The sequence below is a fragment of the Lontra canadensis genome, unplaced genomic scaffold (genome assembly GCF_010015895.1).
Source record: "Lontra canadensis isolate GAN:19392208 unplaced genomic scaffold, GSC_riverotter_1.0 scaffold101, whole genome shotgun sequence".
Classification (NCBI taxonomy): Eukaryota; Metazoa; Chordata; class Mammalia; order Carnivora; family Mustelidae; genus Lontra; species Lontra canadensis.
Window position 1 is genome coordinate 5,277,743 of NW_022631095.1, and position 27,459 is coordinate 5,305,201.

General features: G+C 37.0%; 1 protein-coding gene across 1 annotated transcript; it reads left to right on the forward strand.

Annotated features, from left to right (window-relative positions):
• The first annotated feature begins 270 nt into the window (after window positions 1-270).
• POLB (DNA polymerase beta) lies at window positions 271-26,606 on the forward strand. Its single transcript, XM_032837962.1, has 14 exons — window positions 271-496; window positions 836-893; window positions 3,635-3,701; window positions 7,082-7,156; window positions 7,757-7,815; window positions 9,823-9,872; window positions 11,972-12,023; window positions 13,491-13,545; window positions 13,649-13,721; window positions 18,291-18,361; window positions 19,041-19,127; window positions 24,492-24,556; window positions 25,056-25,195; window positions 26,363-26,606. Exons 1-14 carry the CDS (start codon window positions 436-438, stop codon window positions 26,455-26,457), a joined length of 1,008 nt encoding a protein of 335 aa, XP_032693853.1. The 5' UTR covers window positions 271-435; the 3' UTR covers window positions 26,458-26,606.
• The last annotated feature ends 853 nt before the right edge of the window (window positions 26,607-27,459 follow it).

Here is a 27,459-nt window from a genome sequence, read left to right on the forward strand (position 1 = left end):
AGCGGGGACTTCCCAGTCCGACTCCTCGTTCTTCCCCTCCTGGAAAGAGGAATCCGGAGCAACGTGCTGGGAGAACAGACATCACGTCTTAGGTTAAGAACCCAGGTCTTCCCACAAAAAAACCGGTTGCCCAACCCGAGCTCTGGCCCAGCCTCCCCTCCCAGGTCTCCCTCACGTTCGCGATCCCTTCCTTCACGCGCCGCGGGAGCCCTGCTCCAGCCGCGCCCCCCGGCACGCCCCGAGCGCGTGACGTCACCCCGCGCGCCGTGCGCCGCGCCTCCTGTCAGAGGCGGCCATTGTTCAGTGGGTCTGGCTGGCTTTGCCGGGGCCGGGCTGGTCCTGCCCCCCTCTCCAAGTCCCGGCCCCTCCTTAAAGCTGGGAGAGGGGGCCAGTCCCCGGCTCTGAGCACTCTGCGGTCCTCGGGTGCGAGCCACCATGAGCAAACGGAAGGCGCCGCAGGAGACGCTCAACGGGGGAATCACCGACATGCTCACAGGTTAGCACCGGGCCGGGCGCCGCTGGCTTTCTTCTCCTTTCTTCCCACTTCATTGCCTTCCCCTGCTTCTCTCCCGTCCCCTCAGCCCTGTGGATGGGGTCGGCTGGCTGCGGCGGGTAGTCTTCCGTGCGGGTCTTCCTTCGGCGCCCATTGCTGGCGGCTGAATGTCAGTCCGGCGGGGGATTCCTGTGTCACCATTTGGGCTGTCTTTGGCCTGGCCCGTGTACAAGCGGGGGTTCACTGTCTCCTACAAAGGTGCTAGATCCCCTTCTGGAAAACTCAGCTCTCGTTGGTTTACTCGCGGTTCTTGTTCACCCCAGCCTCTTGTTGCCTTTGCAGAACTCGCAAACTTCGAGAAGAACGTGAACCAGGCAATCCACAAGTACAATGCTTACAGGTGGGACGGCGCAGCGTTCTTGGGTAGCCCGAGCCCTGGGACGTGTGGCAGTTAACGGGGCCGAGGGGTTAGTGGGTATTTGGACCATATGCAAGAGGAGAAAAAAGCAAGAACTGAGGGTATTGACTCTCTGGTGGTACCTTATTGCAATATTTCAGGGATAATTTGGGCAGAACAATGTAGGGTCATTTCTGATGCGTTCCCAGATCTGACTGAAAATAGGCGTAGCTGATGTGTATTTTTCCCATGATCAAATATGAATTGCTGATCATACAGTTTGATTTTAAGCCACAGTGAAAGACAGCGGATGAGGTCTGTGCTGTGAAATATATGTGATTCAAGAAATCATATCTCCATCTGGTTGGTGTTTGGCTGATCCTTGGATCCGCTCCCTTTCCAACTCGCCAGCGCCCTCACGGTAGTCATGACTCCCACAGCAGTTACTTGTGCCCTTAGCCTACAGGCATGTCTAAGTCCCTCAGCTCTTGAAAGCAAAAACAAAGCAGTCTTAACTTCCCTCTGCCCTCTAGCTAGCTCCTGTCTGTTTCCTCCACTTTACAGTTAAACTGCTTGAATTATCTGTTTCTTGCTTCGGTTTCCTCGGCCCTAGTTGTTCATTATCTCACTGTGGTATAATTTCCATCCTGCCATTCTTCTGAAAATGCTCTCACCTACATCTCACCTTATTGGACTCTCACTGGCATTTACCATTAGCTCATTCCATTCAAGTCTTACTCTTGAATCCCGTGATGGCACTCATATCTGTTTTTTGACCTCTTATATCTTCCTTTCAATGTTGGTAGTTCCTGGAAGTCTGCCCTTAGTCCTTCCCCCCCCTCTTGTTTTCATAGTTTCCTTGGCAATCTTACCGTTCTTGGCTTTGGATACTGGTTATGTCATTGACTCCAAATCTGTATCTCATTGGGCTTTTCTCAAGATTTTTAGGCCAATGTTACCTTTATCTTAATCTTTTCAAAATTGAGCTCAACTCTCCCCTTCCCTTCCCATTCAACATAATTAAAAACTGATTATGTTCCTTTCTTTGTCTGTCTTGACTGCCTGTTTAAAGTAATTGTACTGTTCATCCACACATTTGATTTAGAAATAAGAGAGATAGTCAACTCTGTATCCTATTTAAGTTCAGAGAGGAGGGGTGCTCAGTGGGTTAAGCCTCTGTCTTGGGCTCAGGCCCTGATCCCAGGGTCCTGGGATCAAGCCCCGCATCTGGCTCTCTGCTCAGCAGGGAGCCTACTTCCTCCTCTCTTTCTGCCTGCCTCTCTGCCTACTTGTGATCTCTGTCTGTCAAATAAATAAATAAGATCTTAAAAAAAAAAAAAAGGTAACCTATAAAAAAAAAAGTTCAGAGAGGAGGTATTTCGTTTGAAGGAAGCTGTCAGGGGATAAGTGAAAGGAAGAACAGTCTAGACAAAGGAAACAAAATGTGCCAAAAGGCATTGAGACCTGAAGGAGTATAACATTTTCCTGGAAATCAGTAATTCACTTTGCCTGAGTGGGAAATAAGTCTGGAAAAGCAGGTGTTGCCTACATGTACCCTGATTATACATTTCTCTTAATTTTGGCCGAAGTATTCTTTTGAAAATAGTTATCTGATCCTGTCATTCTTCCATGTCAGATAACTAAATATTTCCTCTTTACCATGGTAAAGCCCAAATGCATTGTGACATCCAGAAAGCCTTCCTGCTTTAATTCTTTCCTTTAGGCTTTGCCTCATGATACCATTTGTCTGGAACTACTTGTCTTTACTGAAACAATTCCCTCAACAAACTGCCCTCAACCTACTTTTCCAGACTCATCAATGGTAATATGAGAAGTTGAAATCCAAATCTAAAGGTTTATATATATTAGAACAGACTACCCAGTATTTATGCTTGAGACTTAGATGTGCCCTGGCTTTTATCAGCATCACTGCTGAACTACATTTAGTGTGGAAATTATAGACAGGAGACCATAATGAGCTCCCAGGGTGTGCCTAGTGTGTCACCAGATTACTGAACTGGTTGTGTGTGGAGATGGGCAAGAATCAGGTCAGTGCTTTATGTGGCACGGAAATGAGAGCAAGGAAGAAAAAGAACATAAGTATAAGGACGCAGGGGAGTGCAGTTGCAGTTTTAAGCCATAAATTTAAAAACAGCCATCCAGGGTCAGCTGGGTGGCACAGTCAGTTGAGTGTCTGACTCTTGGTTTCTGCTCAGGTTCTGGTCTTGGTCATGGGATCAAGCCTTGCTTAGGGATCCAAGCTTAGAGGGGTGTCTGCTTGGGATTCTCTCTTGTCCACTGCCCCTCTCCACTCGCTGCTCTCTCTCTGTCTCTTGCTCTCTCTCCCCTCTCTAAAATAAAGAACTAAATCTTAAAAAACACCATCCTTAAGCCAGCTTGGTATCTAGTAGTCCAAATATCACTAGGTGGCACATTTTTTATGAGAGTTAGGAACAATCTAAAAACTGGCTTCATCCCAAAAAGGAAAGGCTACTGGTTTGCTGAATCTCCCTGGTTTTAAACATGCAGGTAAAGTTATGTTATCCTCACATGTGAGGATTTTCAAGATACTTCTGAAAGTTGTGCAAGTGGTCTGCCAGCTCCTCTTGAGTTTTTTTAAGTTTGACACAAATGTGGAACATTAGTGATCGTGATAAAAATTGAAGCTGCGTAGTTGCTCGTGTGTATTCTAGTTTAAGAAAAATTAAGACCTCCCTGGGTTTCTTTTTTTATTCTCTTTATAGAAAAGCAGCATCTGTGATAGCGAAGTACCCACACAAAATAAAAAGTGGAGCAGAAGCTAAGAAATTGGTAAGTTGAGTGAGCAAGGTGATGGAAGAGTTCACACATGCACAAATTTGGTGGATTCCCACAAAACTCAATTTGCCTCTCTGAAGCTGCTTGGACCCACACAGGCAGATTTCACCACTCCTGTTTTCACCACACCTACCGCTGGGAAGGATATGGATTGAAATTTGCTTTAAGTATATGTAATTACAATTTTTTTCTATATCTTGCCATATATACATATACTCACATTGAATTTCAGCTTGAGTGTTAGTCCTCAAGAACCGTATAGTGACAGAATGGTATTGGCATGTCTGGTCTCTAGCTTTCTTTTTCTGATCCCCAGGTGTAGGAATTTATGTGAGTTAATGAGAATTGGTGTTCCCAAAGAAATCTTACCTACTAATCACATAATTAAGCCCCTTTGTATATTACTGCATGTAGCCCTCTTCTTTGTAATTTTTTTAAAGCCCTGTATGCTGTGTCACAGTGTCATGGTTCCTAGAGGGTCACATGTCTTGGTAATTTACATTAATATTGCTAAGGATATCCTAGAAAAGCCTATCTATTGATAGATTATTCTCTTTCATCTAAATCTCACTAAAAGATTCTAAGTTCCTTAAAATTGTGGATTGTGTCTTATTTATCTTTTGTTAAACATGTCAAACTGATGTGGCTTTTGATTAGTCTAGGTCCTGATAGTTACTGCCTTCTTCTGTTTTTCTTTAGCCATTTGTGTTCACAAGTGGGTATGTATGTATACTTCAGAGTATGAACCCTAAATATCCTTGTATTTTCACCTTTCAGGATCTTAAAATTACCATAAATCTTGTACAGGTTATCCACATTAATCATGTGTCACATCTTCATCTTGAATTTATTACTCGATGCTAATCATGCCCTGGTATATAGGTTTTAAATCCTTTGTGCTATAAACAGTTCTCAACATCAGTATATCCTCTCCAAATAGACTAGCCAAGGAAGATATAAATACATGGGATTTTAATTCTGAGTTTTTGTCTTGTGTCACCAGATTACTGAGCTTGGTGAACTCATGCATTATTAACCTCCAGAGCCACTTCTGCTTCCATTCTGTTCTCCTTTTATCAATAATTGGATTTTCTTTTTGTGTTAATTGCAGGTAGCATACGCACTTATTAGAGTCAAACTTTTACAAGCTCTGATGCACTTTATGCAAATCTGAGCCTATGGTATATCCCTAAAAAGAACACAAAAATATCCAAAATTCCTTTTGCACAACACTGTACTTAATATGAAAAATCTCATCATTATTCCTTTCTACTATTTTATTAAGAATCACTGACCTACTCTTTGGCACATGAGAGTGCTTTTCAATAATTCTAGAAATCTGATATTTCCGGAATGAGTGTTTGTGTTTTAATCTTTAATGTTAGGTTATAGAAAATAGCCTGGGCCTAAATTGCTTTAGGTCAGTATGTATCTTCTGATACAGGAAATGAGAAACCTGAGCAGTTTCCATTTTCTACTCGATTTTTCTTGCTAAGTCTTGTTCATTTCTGTCTGGTAATTGCTATTTTTAGAACTTGAATGTGCATTAAGTAGTCTTGGAACACTTAAACATTAAATAAATCAAGAATATAGAAGGGTGAACTTAGGACTAAGAGATAGTAGGACATATTGATGCATTTGAACATTTAGAGAGTGCCAGCACCACCAAGAACGAACCCTAATGTAAACTTTGATGATGATATTTCAGTGTACATTCATCAGTTATACCAAATGTAGCACTCTAGTGAGAAATGTTGATAATTGGCTAGGCTGTGCATGTGTGGGGGCTGCGGGTATATGGGAACTGTGTACTTGTGGTCAATTTTGCTGTGAACCTGTAACTACTCTAAAAAAGCCCTTATTTAAAGGAGAAGAGTAAAAATAAAAAGGAAATAAAAAGTCAAAAACGTGAAAAAGAGTTCAACTTCACTAATAATCAGAATTGCAAATTAAAACAAGATGCTGTATGGTGCTATCAAAGTATCAAATACAGTATACAGTATGGATAAAGATGTGGAAAAAGACATTCAGTTACTAATGATGGAAATCTTGGTTATTTCTAGCTTTGCTGAAGGATAATCTAGCAGAATGTTGGCAAAATGTATATATCCTTTGTCCTAGCAATTCCACTTTATCTTGAGGAATTTATTTTGAGGAAACCAGTAGAGATATATGTATACAATGATTCATTAGTTCATAATTTTTGAGCACCAATATGCCAAGGTGCTGGGGGTAAACCAGTAAAAACATGATCTCTGCTCTCATAGGGCCTATATTCTGGAGCAGTGCTGACAATTAACAGTAACCATGAGTGACATTTGGCCAGTGAGCTCTTGAAGTGTGGTTAAAGGGACTGAGGAATGATTTTTTTTTTAATTTTAATAATGTAAACTTAAAATGTCCCATGAGGTGGCTGTCATGTTTGTGCAGTTCTAGAGCAGTATTCTCAAAGTGCCCTACCTAGACAGTAGCAGCATCACCTGGGATGTAGCCTATTGGGGCACTTGGCTGACTGTCAGTAGAGCATGTGACTCTTGATTTCAGGGTCATGAGTTCAAGCCCCATGCTGGGTGTAGAGTTTACCTAAAATAAATAAATAAATGGATGAATAAATGAATGAATGAATGCAACCTATTAAGCCAGAAATTCTAGGCATTCTGTGTTTTAACACATCCCCTAGGTGATGACACTGCAAAAGCTTAAGAACCTCTGCTCTAGAGGAAGTTCATGATATTGTTATATTAGAACTTGTAAACTATCTAAATGTCTCTGGTAGTAGGGTATGTGTTAAGTAAATTATGGTATAGTCATACAATGATATACCACGCAGCCATTAAAGATATTGAAGTTGTATTTATATATTGATATGGAAATTTGTGATGTATTTTAAGTTAAAAAAATGTACAAAGCAGAATGATTCTATTTTTGTAAGAAAAATAAAATAGGTTTATATACAAATATATATGTATATGCACATATAACTGCTTATGTATATAAGCAGAAAAGAAGTGTATATAGCAGATGTTAGGTGATGAGATTACAGTTTATTTTAATTTTCAGGGCAATGAAATTATCAAATGATTTATATTTTTTCTATATGCAACTTTTTTCTAATTTTTCTACAACAAAAATTAATTTTTTAAAAAGTAAGTCATTTAGAATTGTTTTATTAGGCCTTCTCTTTTGTCATCATTTAAAGATTTTGTTGGGAGAATATGTATTTTCACCATAGTTCAATTTTCTGTGTCCTTTGTTTTAAAACTGGTCATGTGACTATCATTTTTTTTTTAATCATTTCTTATTTTTTACTTTATCTTTGAGTGATTTGGTAAGCATATATTTATATAAGTTTTATATTTTTAATTTTCCATTAGCCTGGAGTAGGAACAAAGATTGCTGAAAAGATTGATGAATTTTTAGCGACTGGAAAATTGCGTAAGCTGGAAAAGGTAAAGTTTTAACTTGTTTGCTTATTCAATTATAGTGTCTGCCTTTATAGCAGCTGTCATGTAGCATCATTGCAGGGTGACTGATGTTATTTACCTGGTGAGACTAGGAGGGAAAAGAAGAGTGGAGTTTATGGCTTTAAGTGTTCTATTTAAAAAACTTTGAATATTGTTCCTGTAAAATACTTAGTTATTTTATGTGGCATTTTAGAGATTGTTAACATCTGTGCTAGAATTAGCTCCTTATATTCAGTATCATTCAGAAGATAAATTATAAGCTTTGATAAGACATTGTTATATTTTAGAATTGCTATTCTTATACTCTCTGAAGCATTTTTATGGTTTTATTTCATCCTAATAAATAATTCTAATAATAAATTCTACTACTTACAGTCTTTTATAAATAAGCCTTTTTAAAGTATGGGATAAGGTAGAGATGAGACATCTTCATCTGCTTTGTTACTTATCTAGAACCATTGATGTTTATCCAGGCAAATGTAAATGGCTCTTCATGTCTCTTCGCAGACGGGTACATTTCCAATAAGATCATTTAAGCCCTCAAAGCATTCCTAAATCATTACTAGACTTTTTTTTTTCTTAAAGATTCGGCAGGATGACACAAGTTCATCTATCAATTTTCTGACTCGAGTTAGTGGCATTGGGTAAGAAATATTTTCTAAGCAGACACAGTAGTAGGGTTGGTTTTATTTTTTTTATGTGAGCCAAAATAAGTACGTGCTATTTCTCTTCAAGACCTGTACCTTTTCTTTGTCTTTGTCTTTGTCCTTGACCATATAGTTCACTCTTCCATGTCTTATGTGTCTGAGGCTGGTCTTTCTGGTGCTACCTCTACTTGAAAAGCCCATTCAAGGCAAATGTTACCTCCTTCATAAAACCAGTTTGATTCCCCAGCCAGAAATAATCTCCTTCTGAACTCCACTAACATGTACAGCTTCTCACTCCCTGCAGATTATGCCTCTTTTGCCTCTCTGAGCATGACATTTATCTTAAGCATTTAAACTGTTTTTTCATAGCGCCTCACATAGTGCCTTATAGTTTTGGAACAAGTACCCAAGCATTTTTTTTTAATGAAGGAATCTTTATCTTAAAATTTGAGTTAGCACCAAAGCAGGCTTCTTGGAGACTTCTTGACAACATAAAGATTAATATTCAAACATTAAGGCTGTGGGGCACCTGGCAGATTCAGTCAGTGGAGCATGCAACTCTTGATCTTGGAGTTGTAAGTTTGAGCCCCGCGTTGGGTGTAGAGATTACTTAAAAAATAAAATCTTAGAAAAAAACCATTAAGGTTATAATGCTTTACTTAAGTCTTATCTTTATGGAATGAGGCAGTCTTTTTTTTTTTTTTAGATTTTATGTATTTATTTGAGAGAGACACAGAGAGAGGGAGGGAACACAAGCAGGGGGTGTGGGAGAGGGAGAAGCAGGCTTCCCGCTGAGTGGGGTTCGACCCCAGGACCCACCCCAGGATCATGACCTGAGCTGAAGGCAGATGCTTAATGACTGAGCCACCCAGGCACCCCGAGGCAGTCTTTTAGATATGTGGTGATTTTTCATTTAAATGGCAACATTTTGATGAAAGTTATTCTAAAATATACTAAATTTTTAAACTTCGTATACTAAAAATGAGCATGACTCCTTAGGGACTTAAGGCCATTCTAAAGTGTTAGAAGTTGTTTCAGAGAGCCTCTGTGTTATTATCCTTCTTTTCTAGCAAGAACACTGAATACAGAAAGTGGGATAACTGTCAGAGTCAGAATTAGAACCCATATTTGCTGACTCCCAATTCAGTTCTACTTCTTTTGTGCCACATTGCCTTTCTGCTATGAGTATCTGCTTTTGTATCACAGTTTCTGTACAAAGATACTTTGCCATTAAAATTTCAGTTTAGGGGTGCTGGGTGGCTCAGTCGTTAAGCATCTGCCTTCGGCTCAGGTCGTGATCCCAGGGTCCTGGGATTGAATTCCGCATCGGGCTCCCCGCTTGGTGGGGAGCCTGCTTCTCCATCTCACACTCCTCCTGCTTGTGTTCCCTCTCTTGCTGTCTCTCCCTCTCTCTCTCTCTATCTGTCAAATAAATAAATATTTAAAGATAAATAAATAAATAAAAATAAAATTTCAGTTTAAATACCATTTTACAGGCCTTCCCTTGCTACCCATCCACTCTGTCACATTACCCTATTTTAATTCATTTACCTGATATTTTTTTGTTTGTTTATATACCTATTTATTTTTTTCTCTCTACTCACTAAAATGTAAGTAGGTAAGACCAAGGCACTTATTCGTCTTATTTCTGCTGTATTTTCAATGCCTAGAAGAGTTTCTGGCCCATAACAGGCCCTCAGTTAAACTCACTTGAATGGATGATCTGTTTTCCTGTGTATGTCTGTTTTATGAATAAAGTACATGTACATTATGACACCTAGCTGCTTAGATGTCTTTTTCATGTCCAGGTTTATGGTTGTCTTCCTAGATTGGGGCTTCAAGAATTCTTCTTTTTGGATAAAGTCACCAAAATAACCACAACACTTTAGCAGGTCTTGTTTAGCTCCATAGTAACTCTTTGACAAGAGAAGACAGTAATAATATTGAGTTTCATTGATACTGAGTTTCACTTGATATTGAGATAATGCTTTTCTTTCATTGTAGTCCATCTGCTGCAAGGAAGTTTGTAGATGAAGGAATTAAAACATTAGAAGGTGAGTATGTACAATAGGTCATCAATTCCAAGTCAGATATGCTCCTGAAGGACGGTTAATGCTCTAGCAAACTAGAACTTGAGAAACCTTTTCTCAACTAATAAAAAAGGATGCTAAGATTTTCTTTTTAACTCTACCGTAGAGAATAGGTATAAAGTGTAGTTTTTATTCCTGTGTTTAACATGTTTATGTTTATAACTTAGAAGAAAATCAAGAAGAGCAAGATGTGGCTTCTTGGTTTAGAATGACTTCATTTGCAGATTTTTAGATTTGAATTGTGTTCATTTCTCCAGTAAAATTTTGGACAACAGAATCCTACACATTGAGCCTAAAGGCCAAGTGATACATATTGAAAAAGATTCTGTAAGAGGCTTGCAATTTTTATTAAAGGAATTTTTGCTTTCAAAAAAGTGATAAAAGTAGAGTCTAAGTCAAGTAATTATAAAACCTTTTCCTTAAACCGAGCAATCCTTTGAATATAAGTTATTTCTTCATAATTTTAAGGGTCTACTATAGATGGAGATAGAAATAGAGACTTGTTGCAGTATATCTGTGACATTTGAGGTTTATTTGTGAATTATTTGTACCCACATGGTTAAGTGGACAGATTCTAGGGACTGATCTGGGTTTGAATCCATTCTCCACCACACTTGATTAGAATGGATGACTAGGATGCTTTGGTTTCTTAGCTACAAAATGCTATCATAATTTCTGCCTCACGTGGCTTAATGCAGTAATGTATGAGAAGCACTTAGTGGACAATGTACTACAAAGTACCTAGTAAGTACTTACAAATAGTAACTGACCCTTAAGAGGAGTGATTAATTAGTAATACTTAAAGTTAAGAATTTGTATGAGTCCTATAAGAAAGAATGAGCTCTATACTGTGTTTGTGTCTCAGAAAGGGTTTGTGTCTTTTCTGCCTGTTGCATATTTGGTTTATCTGAGTGAAATACTGGCCAAAGGGGTCAAGAATTTGTTTCCCAAAAGTTGCATACCTTGGAAGTGTCAGAGATCTGCTGTAACGGTTTTTACATTATTTAACAATTCACGGATACATAATATAACCATCAACATCTATGTCATTATTTCCATTGCATTTTTAGTGTTTACTGTGTATATACAGCTCTGAGAAATATTAAGTGCTCCATGTATCATAAAGATGCTTATTTCTCTCCATTTTATATCTCCAGAGAGAATTTATGTTTGTGAATATGTAAAGGTGACCACAGATAGGAATTGTTTCGGGAGCATACAGGCTACTCCCATACTCATGCCCAGTAAAGGAACATCCAAGTGGAATTAAGTAACTTTTGTTTATTTATTTTTAAAGATTTGTATTTTTATTTATTTGAGAGAGAATGAGAGGTAGTAAGTGCACACAAACGGGGGAGGGGCACATGCAGAGGGAGAGAAGCAGATCCCTACTGAGCACAGAGCCCCCAAATGGGGCTTCATCTCAGCACCCTGAGATCATGACCTGAGCCGAAAGCAAGAGTTGGGGGCTTAACCGACTGAGCCATACAGGCATCCTTAAGTCACTTTTAGATTTAAGATATTATGTTTTGATATGAATGGTTTTTAAATAATGAAAATAATACCTCTCCTTTCAACAGAATGTTAAGCACAGTGCCTGCACAAGTTATTACTCAATAAATACTAATCGAATGAAGGAGTGAATGAACAGCAGATGGGCAATATAAATACTTATTCATAAAACATTCAAAAGTTGTGGTTGCTACTGCTGCTGTCACTAAGTTAGCAATGTGAGTTCTTACAAGGCTGCCTTTTACTATAGTTAGTGTAGTGTGGTATGATCCTGGTATGTTTTATCTATTATTCTGTGTAACTGTAATTGAAATTTTGATTCAGTAAGTAAAAATGATCATGAAATCAACTGTTCAATTTTAACTACATTGATTTGAAGAACATTTTATCTAGTTCTTAATATCTGAATTTTTTCTTTTTTTTTCTTATCTTTTCAAAGTCATTTCAGCGTATTTTCCTAGTAGTTCTTTGTAAAAAGAATCACAAAATTCAGTTACTTTTTCCCAAAAATATTTAAATTAGCACCTCAACTTTATGTGTCTTCTGTACAGATCTCAGAAAAAATGAAGAAAAGTTGAACCATCATCAACGAATTGGGTTGAAGTAAGATAGCAAATTTTCTTTTGACGCCTGAGACGTAAAAGTAAAATTCCTTATAGCCATTCTTCCATACACCACAATAATTCTTCAAATTTAATTAAACATGACCTTTTCTCTATTTAGGAATGCTAAGATTTGTTGCAGACTTTGATAGATGATATGCCTATTTTCACACGTTTTGTTACTACCTTCTGTTTGTTTTCTTGAGTGTTTCCCTCATTCTCTTGATTTTATTGAAGAACTTCCTCTTAAAGCATATAGGGCTGAGTACATCAGTCATTCAGCGGGTGTTTATTTTGTGCTTAAACATTGTAGAAAGCACTGCATTAGATCCAGGGTAAGGAAATAAACAGGGTCAATAAAGCTCTTAAGTTTAGAGTCTCCCTGAGAAGCTAGGACATGAACATGGAATGCTAAATTAAAAACAGAAAAAGAAAAAAAAAAACCCAAACATCTAAATAACAGTGTGGGAATAACTAGTAGGAATGTTGTATCTCAGCATCTATAATTATCTCATGTGTTGGATGCCATCTGGAACGCCTTTTCTAATTGATTTTTTCTAATGCATTGTACATAAACATGTACCTTAAACTTAAGACACTACTCTTCTAAGACATGGAACCAGTAGGGGACTAGGATGTTCTCACTGTCCTTGCATTTTACGTAATAGAGATCTTCTGAAGAACTTGGTTGTTGTGAGAATGACTTTTGATCCAATGCTTTATCATTTTAGTTATTTCATACTGAGATATTTTTACAATAGCCTTATTGAAATATTCATATATCATACGATTCACCCATTTAACGTGTACAGTTCCATGGTTTTTAGTATATTCATAGAGCTGTACAACCATTACTGGAGTTGATTTTAGAACATCTTTGTTTATCCCAAAAAGGTCATATCTGTTGGCCTTTACTCCCCATTTCTCCCCAGCTGCCCTTCTCTGCCCCTGTCTGCTTCTGACAACGCACTAATGTACTTTTTATCAATATAGACTTGCCTTTTCTGGACATTTCATATAAATGAAATCATACAATATATAGTCTTTTGACTGGCTTGTTTGACTTGGCCTAATGTTATCTGGATAATGTTTTAAAATAAAATTTTGCAGGATATAAGAGCAATAAACTGTAAGCCCTTGACTTGCCAGTAGGGAGCAGACTAAATTTGGAAAGATACTAATTTAAATATATTTATTTACTCTTGGTATATGAAGGTGAAGTTTACTGAAAATAAGTTTAGATGGAGTATGTGGAATATCATAAAGGATGACACTTAAAAATTTTGTTCTAAGTTAAGAAATAAACCTATTCCCATCCCCCAGTTTTACTGTTATCTTCTTGCTGAACTTCAGTCTTGATTTTTGAATGATCTGCTGGTATAAGGGCACTTGATACAGTAGGCAATTTACTTTTTAAGAAGATTTAAATTTCACAAAAATCTTTTGTCTACTTATTCTGTCTTTATAGATATTTTGAGGACTTTGAGAAAAGAATTCCTCGGGAAGAGATGTTACAAATGCAAGTAAGAGTGTGCTAAATTTAAATTGTATTCTCTGATTAGAATTGAGAATGTCACTTTGTGAAAAGCCATTTTTAGAATACTGACTTAATTTTTTTTCTATTAGGATATTGTACTAAATGAAGTTAAAAAAGTGGATTCTGAATACATTGCTACAGTCTGTGGCAGTTTCAGAAGAGGTAACATACTTCTTAATCTTAGGTTATTCATGCCTTGATGTTAAAATTGCCTAATGTGTACCAAAAAATGGATCAAAGAGATGTAATTTGTGTTACTTCGTATTTCTAAGACCCAGTAGCGTGTTAAGTTTATTTGTCTATAGATAGGAATATGTATTAGAAATGAAAGGAAATTCATCCTGATTTTATTATAGGATATTTTAATGGCTAGTTTTAATAAATTTTATAGAATAATTTTATGTATATTAAAATCCTAAGAGTGACTATCTGGCTAGATGCTAGTGAGCTGTGGGTAGGTGGTGGGATGTTTTGTGGTTTTCTTTAACTTCTTTTATTTTCTGAGTTTTCTGTAATGCATCTAAAAATAATGTCACTGAAACCCTAGTTCCAAACCAGTTCTCTCAACAACCAGGTCCTTCGGAAGATATCCTTTTCATATGTAAATACAAGCTAAGTGAGAACCAAGAGAATCCTGGTTTCTTACTGGCTCAAAATTTGGAAGGGTAAAATAATTTTAAAATATTAACTTTAAAAATTGAAATACAAAAACTTGATTTAAAACTTTTGGCATAGATATCTGACTGAATCTCTGGCCACCTTTGGAGTTTCACTTAGGCAGTAGATGATGAGCTATCACAAATTCCCGGGGTAGCTGCTGTAAGAATCTGGAGTTAGGGAGAAAAAGTGCTAAATCCATAATTGCTGATAAGTAGAAAGAACATTGAACTGGGGCTTAAGGAACTGGGTCCTGAGGCCAAATCTACTGTCACTGTAGATTGACGCTCTCTCTCCATATCATCCTGTTTTACATATTTGCAAAAGAGAGGATTAAAGTTAACCAGTTGTCAAGTTTTTCTGTGCATCAGAAATTCCTAGAAAGTTAAAAAAAAAAATACACATTGTTATATCCTGCTACAAACCTACTAAATAAGAATCTTCTTAGGGTAGGGCCTTGGAATCTAAATTTTTCAAAACACAGACTTGGATATACAGCAAGCCAAAAGCATGCTCAGTTGAAGATGACTGCCTTTCTGGATTTCCATATTTCTGTTTCATTTTTACTTTTATTATTTTGTTATTATCATTTTTACTTTTATTATTATTTTATTACTGTATTATTACTTTTATTATTTATTATTATATGGTTGCATGTTTTAATATAAAAAAGGTATACACAAAGAATCTGCCTTCTCCCCTGTCCTAGTTCACTCTCCCCACTCCCTCCCACCACTGTCCTATGAAGGATCACTTTCCTGTGTGTTCTTTCAGTGGTTTTACATGTAAACATAAATAAATGTGAATATACATTGTTTTTTCCCATTTTTAAATTTTTATTTATTTAAAAAATTTTTATTATTCAAATATCGTTGACACTTAGTGTTACATTAGTTTCAGGCGTACAGCATAGGGATGACAATTCGGTACACTACACCGTGCCCACCACAATAAATGTAGTTACCATCCGTCATCATACAATGTTAATGTGATATTGTGTTAACTATGATGTACTTTTCATCCCCATGACTTACTTATTTTATGATTGGAAGTGTGTATTTCCTAACCCCTTCACCTGTTTTATCCATTCCCCACCTACCCCCACCTCTGGCAACGACTAGTTCTCTGTACTTGTAAGCCAGTTTCTGTTTTGTTTATATTTGGTTTGTTTTTTAGGTTCCACAGATAGGTGAGTCATGTGTTATTTTTTTTCTCTGTCAGACTTATTTCACTTAGCAATATACCTTCTAGGTACCCCCCTGCCCTAAATGTTGTCACAAATGACAAGATTTCATCCCTTTTTATGGCTGAGTAATACTCCATTGTAAATTTGTAGCACATCTTCTTTATCCAGTGCATATAGCATATACATTCTTGTTGTCCTCTTCCCCCTTTCTTTCACAAAAGTAACATAATATAAACACAGTACTGTACTTTATTTCTTTCACTTAAAAATACATCTTAGAGATCTTTCCACATGAGTATGTAGAGAGCATCCTTATTCTTTTTTATAGCTACATGATATTTGGTTATATGGATGTTCCATACTTTCTTTATCTGTTCCTTTGTTAATAGATTCTTGGATTATTTTCCCTTTTTTGCTGAATAATTGTTTTGCTTTTTAAATGGATAGAGTAATACATTTTTGGTGATAGGTAGATGGTAAAAGACACAACTTTTAAGAGAAAGAAATGAAAAGAAGACAAAATTTTTTTTCTTAAAATAGCTTCCATGAATGTGCTGGGATCAGTACACATTGAATCTAGTCTTCTTTATGTTTAAATATCTGGTTAAACATTATTGATGCATAAGATGGTGGTCTAGAGACACTGCCATGACTTCGGTGACCAAAAACATGTTTTACTTATATGTAAGTGACGAATCACTAAATTCTACTCCTGAAACTAAGACTATACTTTATGTTAACTAACTTGAATTTATTTATTTATTTTAAAGATTTTATATATTTATTTGACAGACACAGCGAGAGAAGGAACACAAGCAGGGGGAGTGGGAGAGGAAGAAGCAGGTTCCCACTGAGCAGGGAACCTGATGCAGGGCTTGATCCCAGGACCCAGGATAATGATCTGACCCAAAGGCAGACGCTTAACAACTGAGCCACACAGGCACCCCAGCTAACTTGAATTAAGTAAAATCTTGGAAGGAAAAAAAAAATGTTTTACATGTATTGTACTTCTAAAAATACAAAGAAAGGAAATAGTATTATTTTATGCCAGCTGTGCGGCAGGTCCTATTCTAGATGCTTTCACATATGTTTTTAGTTGCACAATGGCCTATAGAATGGTTTTTACTAGTTTATAGACAGAAAAACTGAGATCTAGAGGAATATACAGTCCTTATTTGCAGTGTTGAAAAAAAATTTAAAGTGAAAAAGATCTATTAAAATGGAGACAAAATTTCATAATATTATAATAAAAGAAAGTATAAACAATTTTATATAATCTTCCTAAAGTTATGTGATTGTAGAGTGGGGGATCAGAACAAAAATCTGTCATTATAAAATGCTATATTCTTTTTTTGTAAGATTTTATTTATTTATTTGAGATAGAGCTAGGGACAGAGGGAGATGGAGAGGGAGAACAGACTCCCCACTAAGCAGGGAGTCTGATGTGGGGCTCCATTCCAGGACCCTGAGATCATGACCAGAATTGAAAGTAGATGCTTAACTGACTGAGCCACTCAGGTGCCCCTCAAATACTATATTCTTATCCATGATACCATAATAGTAATTTTTTACCAGTATTCATTAAATGAATTCGGTCGTAAGAATTGAAATGGATTTTCTGATGAATCTTCACAGAGTTAGGACATATTGTTTAATTTGAAGTTTTCATATATATAGTGTTCATAGGTGTATTTTTTAAAAAAGTGTTTTAAATTTATATTTTATTATATTATTATTATATTTAATGTTATTCAAATATTTATATTTAATATTTAAATATTATATAATAAAACTAAATGTTATATTGTCCAAGTATAATATACAGTTATTTTCAGGTGTACAATTTAATGATTCAACAATTCCATACACTTCTCAGACCTCATCATGATTCCCTTCACCTGTCTCACCCATCCCCACCTACCCACGTCCTCTCTGGCAACCACTAGTTAGTTCTCTATATTTAAGAGTCTGGTTTTTTTCTTTGTCTGTCTTGCTTCTTAAGTTCCGCATAAGAGTGAAATCATATGGTATTTGTCTTTTTGTGGCTGACTTATTTCAGTCAGCATAATACACTCTACATCCGTCCATGTTGTTGCAGATGGTAAGATTCATCTTTTTTTTAATGGCTGGGTAATATTCCGTTGTGTGTATATGTACCACATCATCTTTATCCATTCATCTATCCATGGATAGATGGTCACCTGTCTTGCTATTGTAAATCATGCTGCAATAAACATAGGAGTGCATGTATCTTTTTGAATTAGTGTTTTTATTTTCTTTGGGTAAATATGGAGTAGTGGAATTCCAGGATCATATGGTAGTTCTATTTTTAATTTTGGGGGAACCTCCATACTGTATTCCAGAGTGGCTGCAGCAGTTTGCATTCTCACCAACAGCACGAGAAGGGCCCTCCTTTCTCCATAGCCTCATCACCAACACCTGTTGGCTCTAGTGTTGTTGATTTAGCTGTTCTGACGGGTGTAAGGTGGTAGCTCATTGTGGTTTTAATTTGCATTTCCGTGATGATGAGCATTTTTTCATGTGTCTATTGGCCATTTGAATGTCATCTTTGCAAGAATGTTGTTTTTAAATGTTTTATTCCGTTATTGAGTAATTATTTAGGTGCATTTTTAATACATTTAGCAATTGTATATAATGCATATCTAATGCCAATCACTGTTATTATCCCAGATTCTTCTGTTGACATCAGTATACCTGAATAGTTGGACAGGAAATTGAAATCTTGTAACTAATTGTGAATATGAAGTACAGTGAAAAAGTTAGGCTATAAGAAGTAAGGCTTCTCAATGTGACATCACTTTGGCTCCGTTTGCCTAACTGATAGATTTATGTGGAGGGAATTCCATTCATATGTTTTATTATCATAGGCGCAGAGTCCAGTGGTGACATGGACGTTCTTCTGACCCATCCAAGCTTTACCTCTGAATCAACCAAACAGGTACCACAGAATTTATAATCAAATGTGCCAAGTGTTACACAGCAGTGAATATCATTTTCAAAATGATAATTGGATATTTTCGAGTGAATTTTTGTTTTAATCTTTCTGAAGTCATTGTAAGTGCTTTGTACTGACTGAATTTTGTAAAAGGCAAAGTAGTGGTTGACAGGGATATACAATGGTGTTCTACAAGGAATGGAGGGAGTAGTCTGATTTTGGAAAAACAAAATGAGATTTAGTAAAACATTTCCAGAAGTATTTATTGTCTTTCATGGATATTTTAGAAATATCCAGTATAATATTCAGGTTTTCATTAAGGGGATATTTTTCTATTAAACAATATATTAAGAAACTTTATTCCTATTAAAAAACCCATGCAGGCAAAACATTTTTGATTTTAGAATATATATCTTTTAAAGATGAAGCAGCTAACTTTTTGATTTAATGACACAGATAAACACAGATGATGTATATTTGGGGGTATCATGATATTGGTGAAAAAGGATGGTTCCTAAAAAGATGTTTCATTTGATAAGTGAATTTTGTGTTAAAAGAAAAAAGTACTTACAGGGAAACTAGGCATTTCTCCATAGATAATCAGAAAACTCCTGTTAAAAATGTTTTCTTGGTATAAAAGAGTAATTGTTCTTTTTCTTATTTCCTATTTATTTTTCCACAGCCAAAGCTGTTACATCGTGTTGTGGAGCAGTTACAGAAGGTCCATTTTATTACAGATACCCTGTCAAAAGGTGAAACAAAGTTCATGGTAAGTACTCGTTTGAGTTAACACTTCTGGGAAAAAAAACCTTGGAAACTGGTCAGTACCTATTCTGAGTATGTGACCTCACCACATCTTAGCGTTACAGTCAATAAATAGGATATCCATGAGAATTTATAGAAAGAAGACTTAACAGGATGCTAATCTCAGAATACTTTAGTAAAGAATTTTGTTTTAAATGCCCCACTTTGTAAATAATCTGTGCCATTGGAATACATAATTAGGCATAATCTACTTTTTTAAAATTTCTATAAATGACTTTGATGCATCATAAGTTTTCCTTAAAATAGCAAATGTTGTCATATTCTCTGACTCAGAATTCTTCAGTACACGAGGTTAGAATTGTCTGAAGACTATTAATCTGTTACAACACCAAAGAAAAGAAATCGGGGTATGTGATACAGACGAGTTCTGTGGCACGGTAAGCAGAGGAATTAATAGAAGGGGGATGCTCACCGAGATTTTCCCAGTGACACATGTCATGATGAACTGTTAAAATCCTGTAATCTTCCTAGGAAATAAAGCTTCAAAGATTCAAGACAAATGCCAAATGCATTAAAAAAGGTTAATAAATGTCCCTGCATAAAAACTGACAGGAAGGCAAATGGCAATCTAGGACTATGGCTAATAGTTACCTTTCTTCTACCGCTCACTGAAATTGATACTTTGAGTCCCCATTTTCCCAAGTTCTTTGCATGAAATAGAAAGAGACTGTGCTTTGTTGAACGGACATGCTAATATTAGCCTGAGTCTTACTGCATGGATTTGACAGTGCTTATGACTTAAAAGTAGAAGATGGTTGATATAGATGATTGAAATATCATGTCTTTCAGAAAGTAGAATATAGTGCCTGCCAGGGGCCTATGGGGAAGGGGAAGAGGTAGTTACTATATAACAGATACAGAGTTTCATTTGGGGAGGATGAGAAGTTCTGGAGGCCGATGCTGGTGGTAGTTGCACAACAATGTGAATATACTTAACGCTGTAGAACCGCACACTTAAACATGGTTAAAATGGCAGACTTTATGTTGTGTATATTTATGAGACACCCAAAAAATGATGTCATTAAATTCAATATGGTGATTTTAATTGGCTGTGAAACTGTATCGCCCAAGTTAACCACATTTTATAATGTTTTCAAAAGAACTTTGGGGAAAGTAAAAATAAAAATTCTAGTCAGTCTTTGGGAATCAAATCTATGAACTGTTCTCCCAAATCTATCAGATTCAGAGCTTTTACTCTATGCCCAGAAATAGACACATGAGATGTTTGTTGTTGTTTAAACTCTGAAGATTTTATTTATTTATTTGACACACACACACACACACACACACACACACAGATAGAGAGAGCACAGCAGGGGGAGCAGCAGGCAGAAGCAGAGGGAGAAGCAGACTCCCCGCCAAGTAGGGAGCCCGATGTGGGGCTCGATCCCAAGACCCTGGGATCATGACCTGAGGTGAAGGCAGAGGGTTAACAACTGAGCCACCTAGGCGCCCCTAGACACATGAGATGTTATTCAAAATAGGGTTGATATATGTTCTAGGAGTATCCCTTTTAAACTGAGATTGATTTTTTCAATTCTTAAAATTAATGTGCACAAATCTTACATTTAAAGAACACTCAGATAAAATCCTAAAAATAACACATGCTAGACAAGTTGAAAAAATTTTTTCATTGTTAACAAAGTGTCCTGGTATGCCTGAGCATATTCTGGGTACCTCTTCTGCCCTGTCTACCTCCAATAGTCATCTCTGCGAAAGGCCTTCAGTCTTCATACTGGAGAAGCCCATCAGCTCTTTCCAGAGTCAACAACCAGGAAGGTATTTATGCGATGTGGTAGCAGAAGCTTTTTTTTTTTTTTGCAGTTTGAATAGTATTGTGCTGTGCTCAAAGAGAGATCCAGAAGAAACACAGAGGCTAATAATCCAGAGGTATATTAGCCTTACACATCAGAGGCTATTAATCCAGCTAGCAAGAATACAAAGAAACATTGCAAGCTGGTGGGCTGCATATAAGCTGAAAGGGAAAGGTGGGTAGCCCTGTGAATGTGAACATGCAGAGTTGCTGGCAGTGGTGGAATGGGGTTATCCCAGTAGTAGCTGCTCAGTTTAGCAGAGAAGACCTTTGTCTCACAGTTAGATTCCAGTGACTGCTGCAACCAGGCTGATGCAGACCTTACTGTGTGTGTGATGCTTGAAAGACTAGAGCCACTCACCAGTCCTAGGACAGGGCTGGACTTGTGGAAAGCTTTGCACTATCTGGCCTTCCCAATCTCTTACTCATATTCCTAGCAGCACATAGACAGCTATTGCCAGAAAGAGAATCCCTCACATCTATTTCCAGAAGAAAGCAGGTTAAAAAAATAGAAAGCAGTTTTTGTTTTTGATTTGACAATTGAGCAAGACAACTTGACTGAGCTGGAAACTAAGGCCTTTATGTTGTGATGCAGGAATCCATCTCAGTGGATGGATGGTTTGTGTATAAAGTTCAGGTACTGTGCGTGTGGCTCATATAGTCTCTGAAGCTTAAAAAATGCCGTGTTTGAGCCTGCAGTTTTGACATTTATAATTAGTATTTGTTGGGATGAGGAGCAGTCCAGATTAGCTCTCAAATCAATTTATTGTAGAGGCAATAAGAGATGATTTATATCTAGTTGCAGAGGAAAGAGTGTGTATTGCTGTGTTGCATTATGAAGGAATAGACTTGCATACGGAAGCTATCAAATCTTTGTCTCCATTACTAATTGTATGATGTTAGGCAAGTTGCTTTGCTTCTTCAAGGCCTTAATAAATTCATCTAAAATGATACACTTCTCCTGTGTCAAGGGACTATTATGCAGATCAAATTAACTAATATACATGGAAACTTGAAACGGTTTGTACATGTATCTTCATATGACTGGATCCCCAAAGAATTGTACGGTGCTGTGCTAATATAATATGATATAATATAATGTAGATGTAATATTTGTTTGGAAGCAGGTCCGTGAAAGCGACTGGTAAGGAGTAAATTGGGAAACAGAAAGGGTCAGAAAGTGAGGGAGAATGGCGGGGTGGAAGAACAAGACAGGGAGAGTGAGCACCAGTGGGATGAGGAGGTGTGTTCGGCTAGTTCATCAACTATGTATCAAGCTTCTCTTACGTTCCCAGCACTATTCTAGGAGCTTGGGATGTACCAGTGAATTTCAACTTTATTTATATTTGGGGGTTTGAGAAGGGACTGGTAGTTAACAATGAACATAATAAATAAGTAAATTGCATGTTAGGTTAAGATAACAAGTACTATTTTAAAAGAGGAAGAGCAGGGTTTGGGGAGATGGATGTACAGGAAACCCATTGACTAGGATGGTTGGAAACTGCCTATTTGAGGGGCGGAGCCTTGGGGAAGGACTTGAGGTAAGAGAGTTAGCCTATCAGGGAGCATGGCAGGAGTCAGAGCAGTGATGAGGGGGTGAGATCATTAGCAGAGATAGCCCAAGAAGTTGGGATCTCAGTTTCTGAAAGGAAATTGGCCACAAAATGAATTCAGCTTACAACGTGGAATAAACCTGGGCGCCTGCCTGGCTCAGTCAGTGGAGCATGGGACTCTTGATCTTGGGGTTGTGATTTCAAACCCCATGTTGGGCATAGAGATTACAAAAAACAGAAATATCAGAGTGGAATAAACCATTCTTGTTCTATATCCACTTGGTTTCAAAACCTCTTATTAACGTAACTATTGACTGTTGTTTAAAACATGACCATTCATGTGTTTTTCAAGTACTCTTCAAAACATGAATTCCTGTAAACTAATAGTCCCCAAACCTCAGGAAAGCCAGGGTTAATGTTTCAGATATTCTTGTAAAGCCATGATTTTAGGTAATTGAGTATCCTTCCTATGAATAAAACAGCTTTTGGAAGGAGAATAAAATTTTCCTCTGCATTTAGATGCCTGTTTTCCTCATATATGGTGAGTACCTTTCAGATTTTAGCATTTTGTGCAAGTTTGGCCCAGGATGATTTTCTGTGTAATATCTATCTACAGTAAGGATTCAAGGGACAATAGAAGATCCCTTGACTACCCTGAGGCGACAAAAGAGGCTTTATTTCAGACGCTCCGCATGAAGCTACTCAATTGAAATGCCAAACAACACTAATCCACTCAATCTAATAAAGAATTTACAATAATACAGAGGAATTCCTTAACATTAACACTTCAGAAAAAGTGCAGGAAATAAAATGAGCCTTTAGGAAAGGAACAAAGCCATTAGACAAAATCCTATTACTGATGTGACAAACGGGGAGATCACATCCATATCCGCAAGGTAATCCCTCATGGTAATTCCAGATGGAAAGCATTTCTGATCCATTTGAAGGCTGAGTTGGAACTTGTTGATGCCTAAGAAGGTAGGTTTCGTATTTTGAAGATAAACAGGTTTCATTCAATCTTTCAGACATAGCAACAGCTAAAGAAAATACCCATTTTAGATTCTAGGTTTTAATTTTTCTCTGTTACTAAGTGAAAAAGTATAGCGTTTAGTGATCTGTGTACTAAGTTGACTGTTCTTTAGGACCAGAAGCCTGTCACATGTGTGCTTTTCTTTGAGTGTGGCATTTGAAACTTTTTTAATTGGAAGTTTTTGATACTTATGGCTCTTTTTATGTATTTATGGGTTGCTCCCCAGTCCAGAATTTTGGCCCATTTTTCTGTAAAAGGAACAAGATTACTAAATAGACCTTGATAACGTTTGTTTGAAAACTGTAGAACTATAATGAAAACTCACCTGTAAAGAAGAAAGAAAATGATCCTGTAATTTTCTTTTCTTTTACAGTTTTCCTATTTTTCATCTGTCTTTTCCGTTTCTGGGAGATTTCCTCAATTTTAAACTCTTCTACTTCCGCTATCCTACTTTTAATTTTGATTTAAACCTTTTTCTTAAGTGTTCTTTTTTTGTAGTATTCTGCCCTTCATGTATGGGATATTTTCTGTTATCTTAGAATATTACCAATAGCTGATTGTCCTCCCTCCATCATAATTGTTTCTTCCAGATTGCTTTTCTGTTTGTTTTGGTCTGCGTCTTTCATGTGTGATGCTTTCCCTGATTAGCTCTTGTTTGGAATCACACAAGGCCAAACCCTCATACCTAGAATCCTTGCCTGCTGTTTCCTGTAGTTCTTTAATTACCACAAAGTACAAGAGGAAGGTGGCGACAAGACATACTGCATAGAAAAGCCACTAAGTTAAAAGTTCCCAGAAGTCTAAAACTGCTTGCATTCAAAGCAAAAACCTCACATTTAATGACATTCGGTTAAAGTTAAGCCTGAAGTTTAAAAACGTCTTTTTAAGCATTCTTTGAAATATCCATTTTAGGGTGTTTGCCAGCTTCCCAGTAAAAATGATGAAAAGGAGTATCCACACAGGAGAATTGATATAAGGTATTACTAGAAATTTATTGCTGACCTATTAATTTTTCCCTTTTTCCTTGTCCTCTGTGTATCTTGGAGTTCACCTAAATGTCTAGAATTCCCTTTCATTCTGAAATGCTGTGTGTTCGTGGTATAGACAATGCTTAGCCTGAAAATATGCAAAGAATAATGACTGTCTACAGAATATCATCTATTTTCTCTAGATTTGCATCTCATCGTGATGCCTTCCACAGCTCAAAAGTAGTTAACTGCAGGAAAGTTAGCTGTAATATGTGCTCCTGCTTTTCTTTTCCCCACACGTCTTGCAGGACATAGTTTACTGAAAGCTAGACTAACTGCAAGCTTGGAGTAATTTCAACAGTCTACTTGATGATAGTCTCCTCCCGAGGTTATTAGACCACATAGACTTATTGTAGGTATTTTGTGCCTTATTGATTATAAGAGTCCTATTTTTGCCAAATTTCGAAATGTGTGGTGAGAGATTTATTTGTTTATCTATTTATTTTAGGTTGATACCCAAGGATCAGTATTACTGCGGTGTTCTCTATTTCACCGGGAGTGATATTTTCAATAAGAATATGAGAGCTCATGCCCTAGAAAAGGGCTTCACAATCAATGAGTACACAATCCGTCCCTTGGGAGTCACTGGTGGGTATTTGTGTCTGCATTAGAGATAATCCTGGTCATCTTGAGAGAAAGTTATTTTCAAGGCTACTTTGGTTTAGCAGCTTTGGTTTCTCTCAAAAGCCTTTAAGTAATTCTGCCAGTTAATTGTAGTTTCTTTGTATTGTGAGTCCCTCAGGCAACAAAAGGGTCTTTAAATCCATACATCCTCTCAGGCCCTCAATTAGAAGCTTTGATGGCAAGAGTTCTTTCTAGCTCTATTAGACTGAATTAATGATGGCCAGTAAAAAAAATCTTATTAGTCTAAAGTGGTTTTTTTTGTTTGTTTTGTTTTTCATGTATCTCCAAGACTTCTGAAGAACCTAGGTATCATTGCTTTTAGTGCCAGGACAAACCTGGTAGCTTCAGCCGCATGCCTTCCGCAGTTTAGGAGTTAGGGCACCTGGCTGTCTCAGTCAGTAGTAAGCATGTGACTCTTGATCTCCGGGTCATGAGTTCAAGCTTATGACAGAGTTTACTTAAAATTTTTTTTAAAAATACAAAAAGCTTAAAGAGTAAGAATTGCTTAATCTATGCTTTTTAACATTTCACAGTGTACTGTTTGTTTATTATTCTCTACTAGGAAAATAAAGATTTTGTCATTTTGTCCTGAAAGTATAAAATAGGGCTTTCTTCCTGGGTAGATGAGGGCAGTGGTTCTCACATGTAAATATGTGTGTGCGCCACATGGGGACCTCATTAAATGCAGAAGCTAATTGGAGGGGGGCCCGAGATTCTGCATTTCTAGGAAGTTTCCAGGTGATGTCCATACTGCTAGTCTAGGGGCCACATTTTGAGTTGCAGAGGAAACTAACTAGAGTATTTCCTGTGATCCGCGGTGGCTATGGTGGAGATCCAGCAGAGAGGGAAATTGTGGATTAGGATCACTTCAGTGGCCCGTTGGGATATTCAGGTTCCTTTCGTAGTACTGGTAATATATGTGACAAAGCTTGAACACAAGCTCATGTTCGAGGATAGGGGAGAGGGAGGTCAATATCATGTTTTAGTGGCTTTAGTTAGTTTAGTTTAGTGGTTTTAGTTACCATTTTCTTTTCCTTCTGAAAGTGAGTCCCATACAACTGTTGTCGCTAAACCCTCATAACTAAATTCCAAAACCAGTTTGTAAATTTCTTTTCTCACTGTACTTGGCAGGAGTCGCTGGAGAGCCTCTGCCAGTGGATAGCGAGAAAGACATCTTTGACTACATCCAGTGGAAATACCGAGAACCCAAGGATCGGAGTGAATGAGGCCCGTCCTTCTCAGGCAGCTCAGCTCAGCAGGAGTCTTAATTTATTTCTTAACCTTTGCTATGTAAGGGTCTTCGGTGTTTTTAAATGATTGTTTCTTCTTCATACCTTAGCTTGCATTGTAGTCAATAAAGCCTCTCATAATATTATCAGATGTTCTTCTTATTTTATTAGCAAATAAGTTTTATTTTATTAGCAAATAACACATCATATATGTTCATGATCACACTTTACTAAGGATTTAGTGGAGAGAAAAGCTGAGATGTTAGCAATGTTCAATGGGAATTTTTATTTTCTCATTTTCTGCCCTTCTGCTATAAACCATATTACCCTACTACTTTTCCTCCCATTTATTACACATTAGTCAGTGACTGGGCATGAACTGAACGATGATTCAGTATTCTTTAGAAATTAGTGACCTTCATAAATTTAATTTTTTTCTTGGGTTGTCTTGGACCCCATATTCAATTTTGTCATATATACTTAAAACCTAAGACTAGGTGTGTGGTTTATCTCTTAAATGAAATCTGAAAGTGGTTGTAATTCATGAGAAAACGCTTCCCTAAGCAAAAGCACTTATAATATGCACCCATATGTACAAAATATGGCCTCTTCAACTTCAAACAGAATTTTCACTTATTTGCCCTAGTTTTCCTCCAAGGTAATTTTTAAGTTCAAATGGTCAAGCATATAAATAAAAATGTTCCTTGAAAGCCCGAGCTTTGAAATTATATAAAATAGATTATGTTAATTATATACATTATATATTCTATATCATTGGTTTTATATGTAAATTTGTATACTTATATTAAGTATAAGTATAAATGTAAAATAAAAGTATAAATGTAAAAGAAAAAGTTATCAAATGGGGGGCTTGGATGGCTCAGATGATTAAGCATCTGCCTTCGGCTCAGGTGAGATATCCAGGTCCTGGATCCAGCCCCAGGGCAGGCTCCCAGCTCAGCAGGAAGTCTCATTCTCCTTCTGCCACTGCCTCTCACC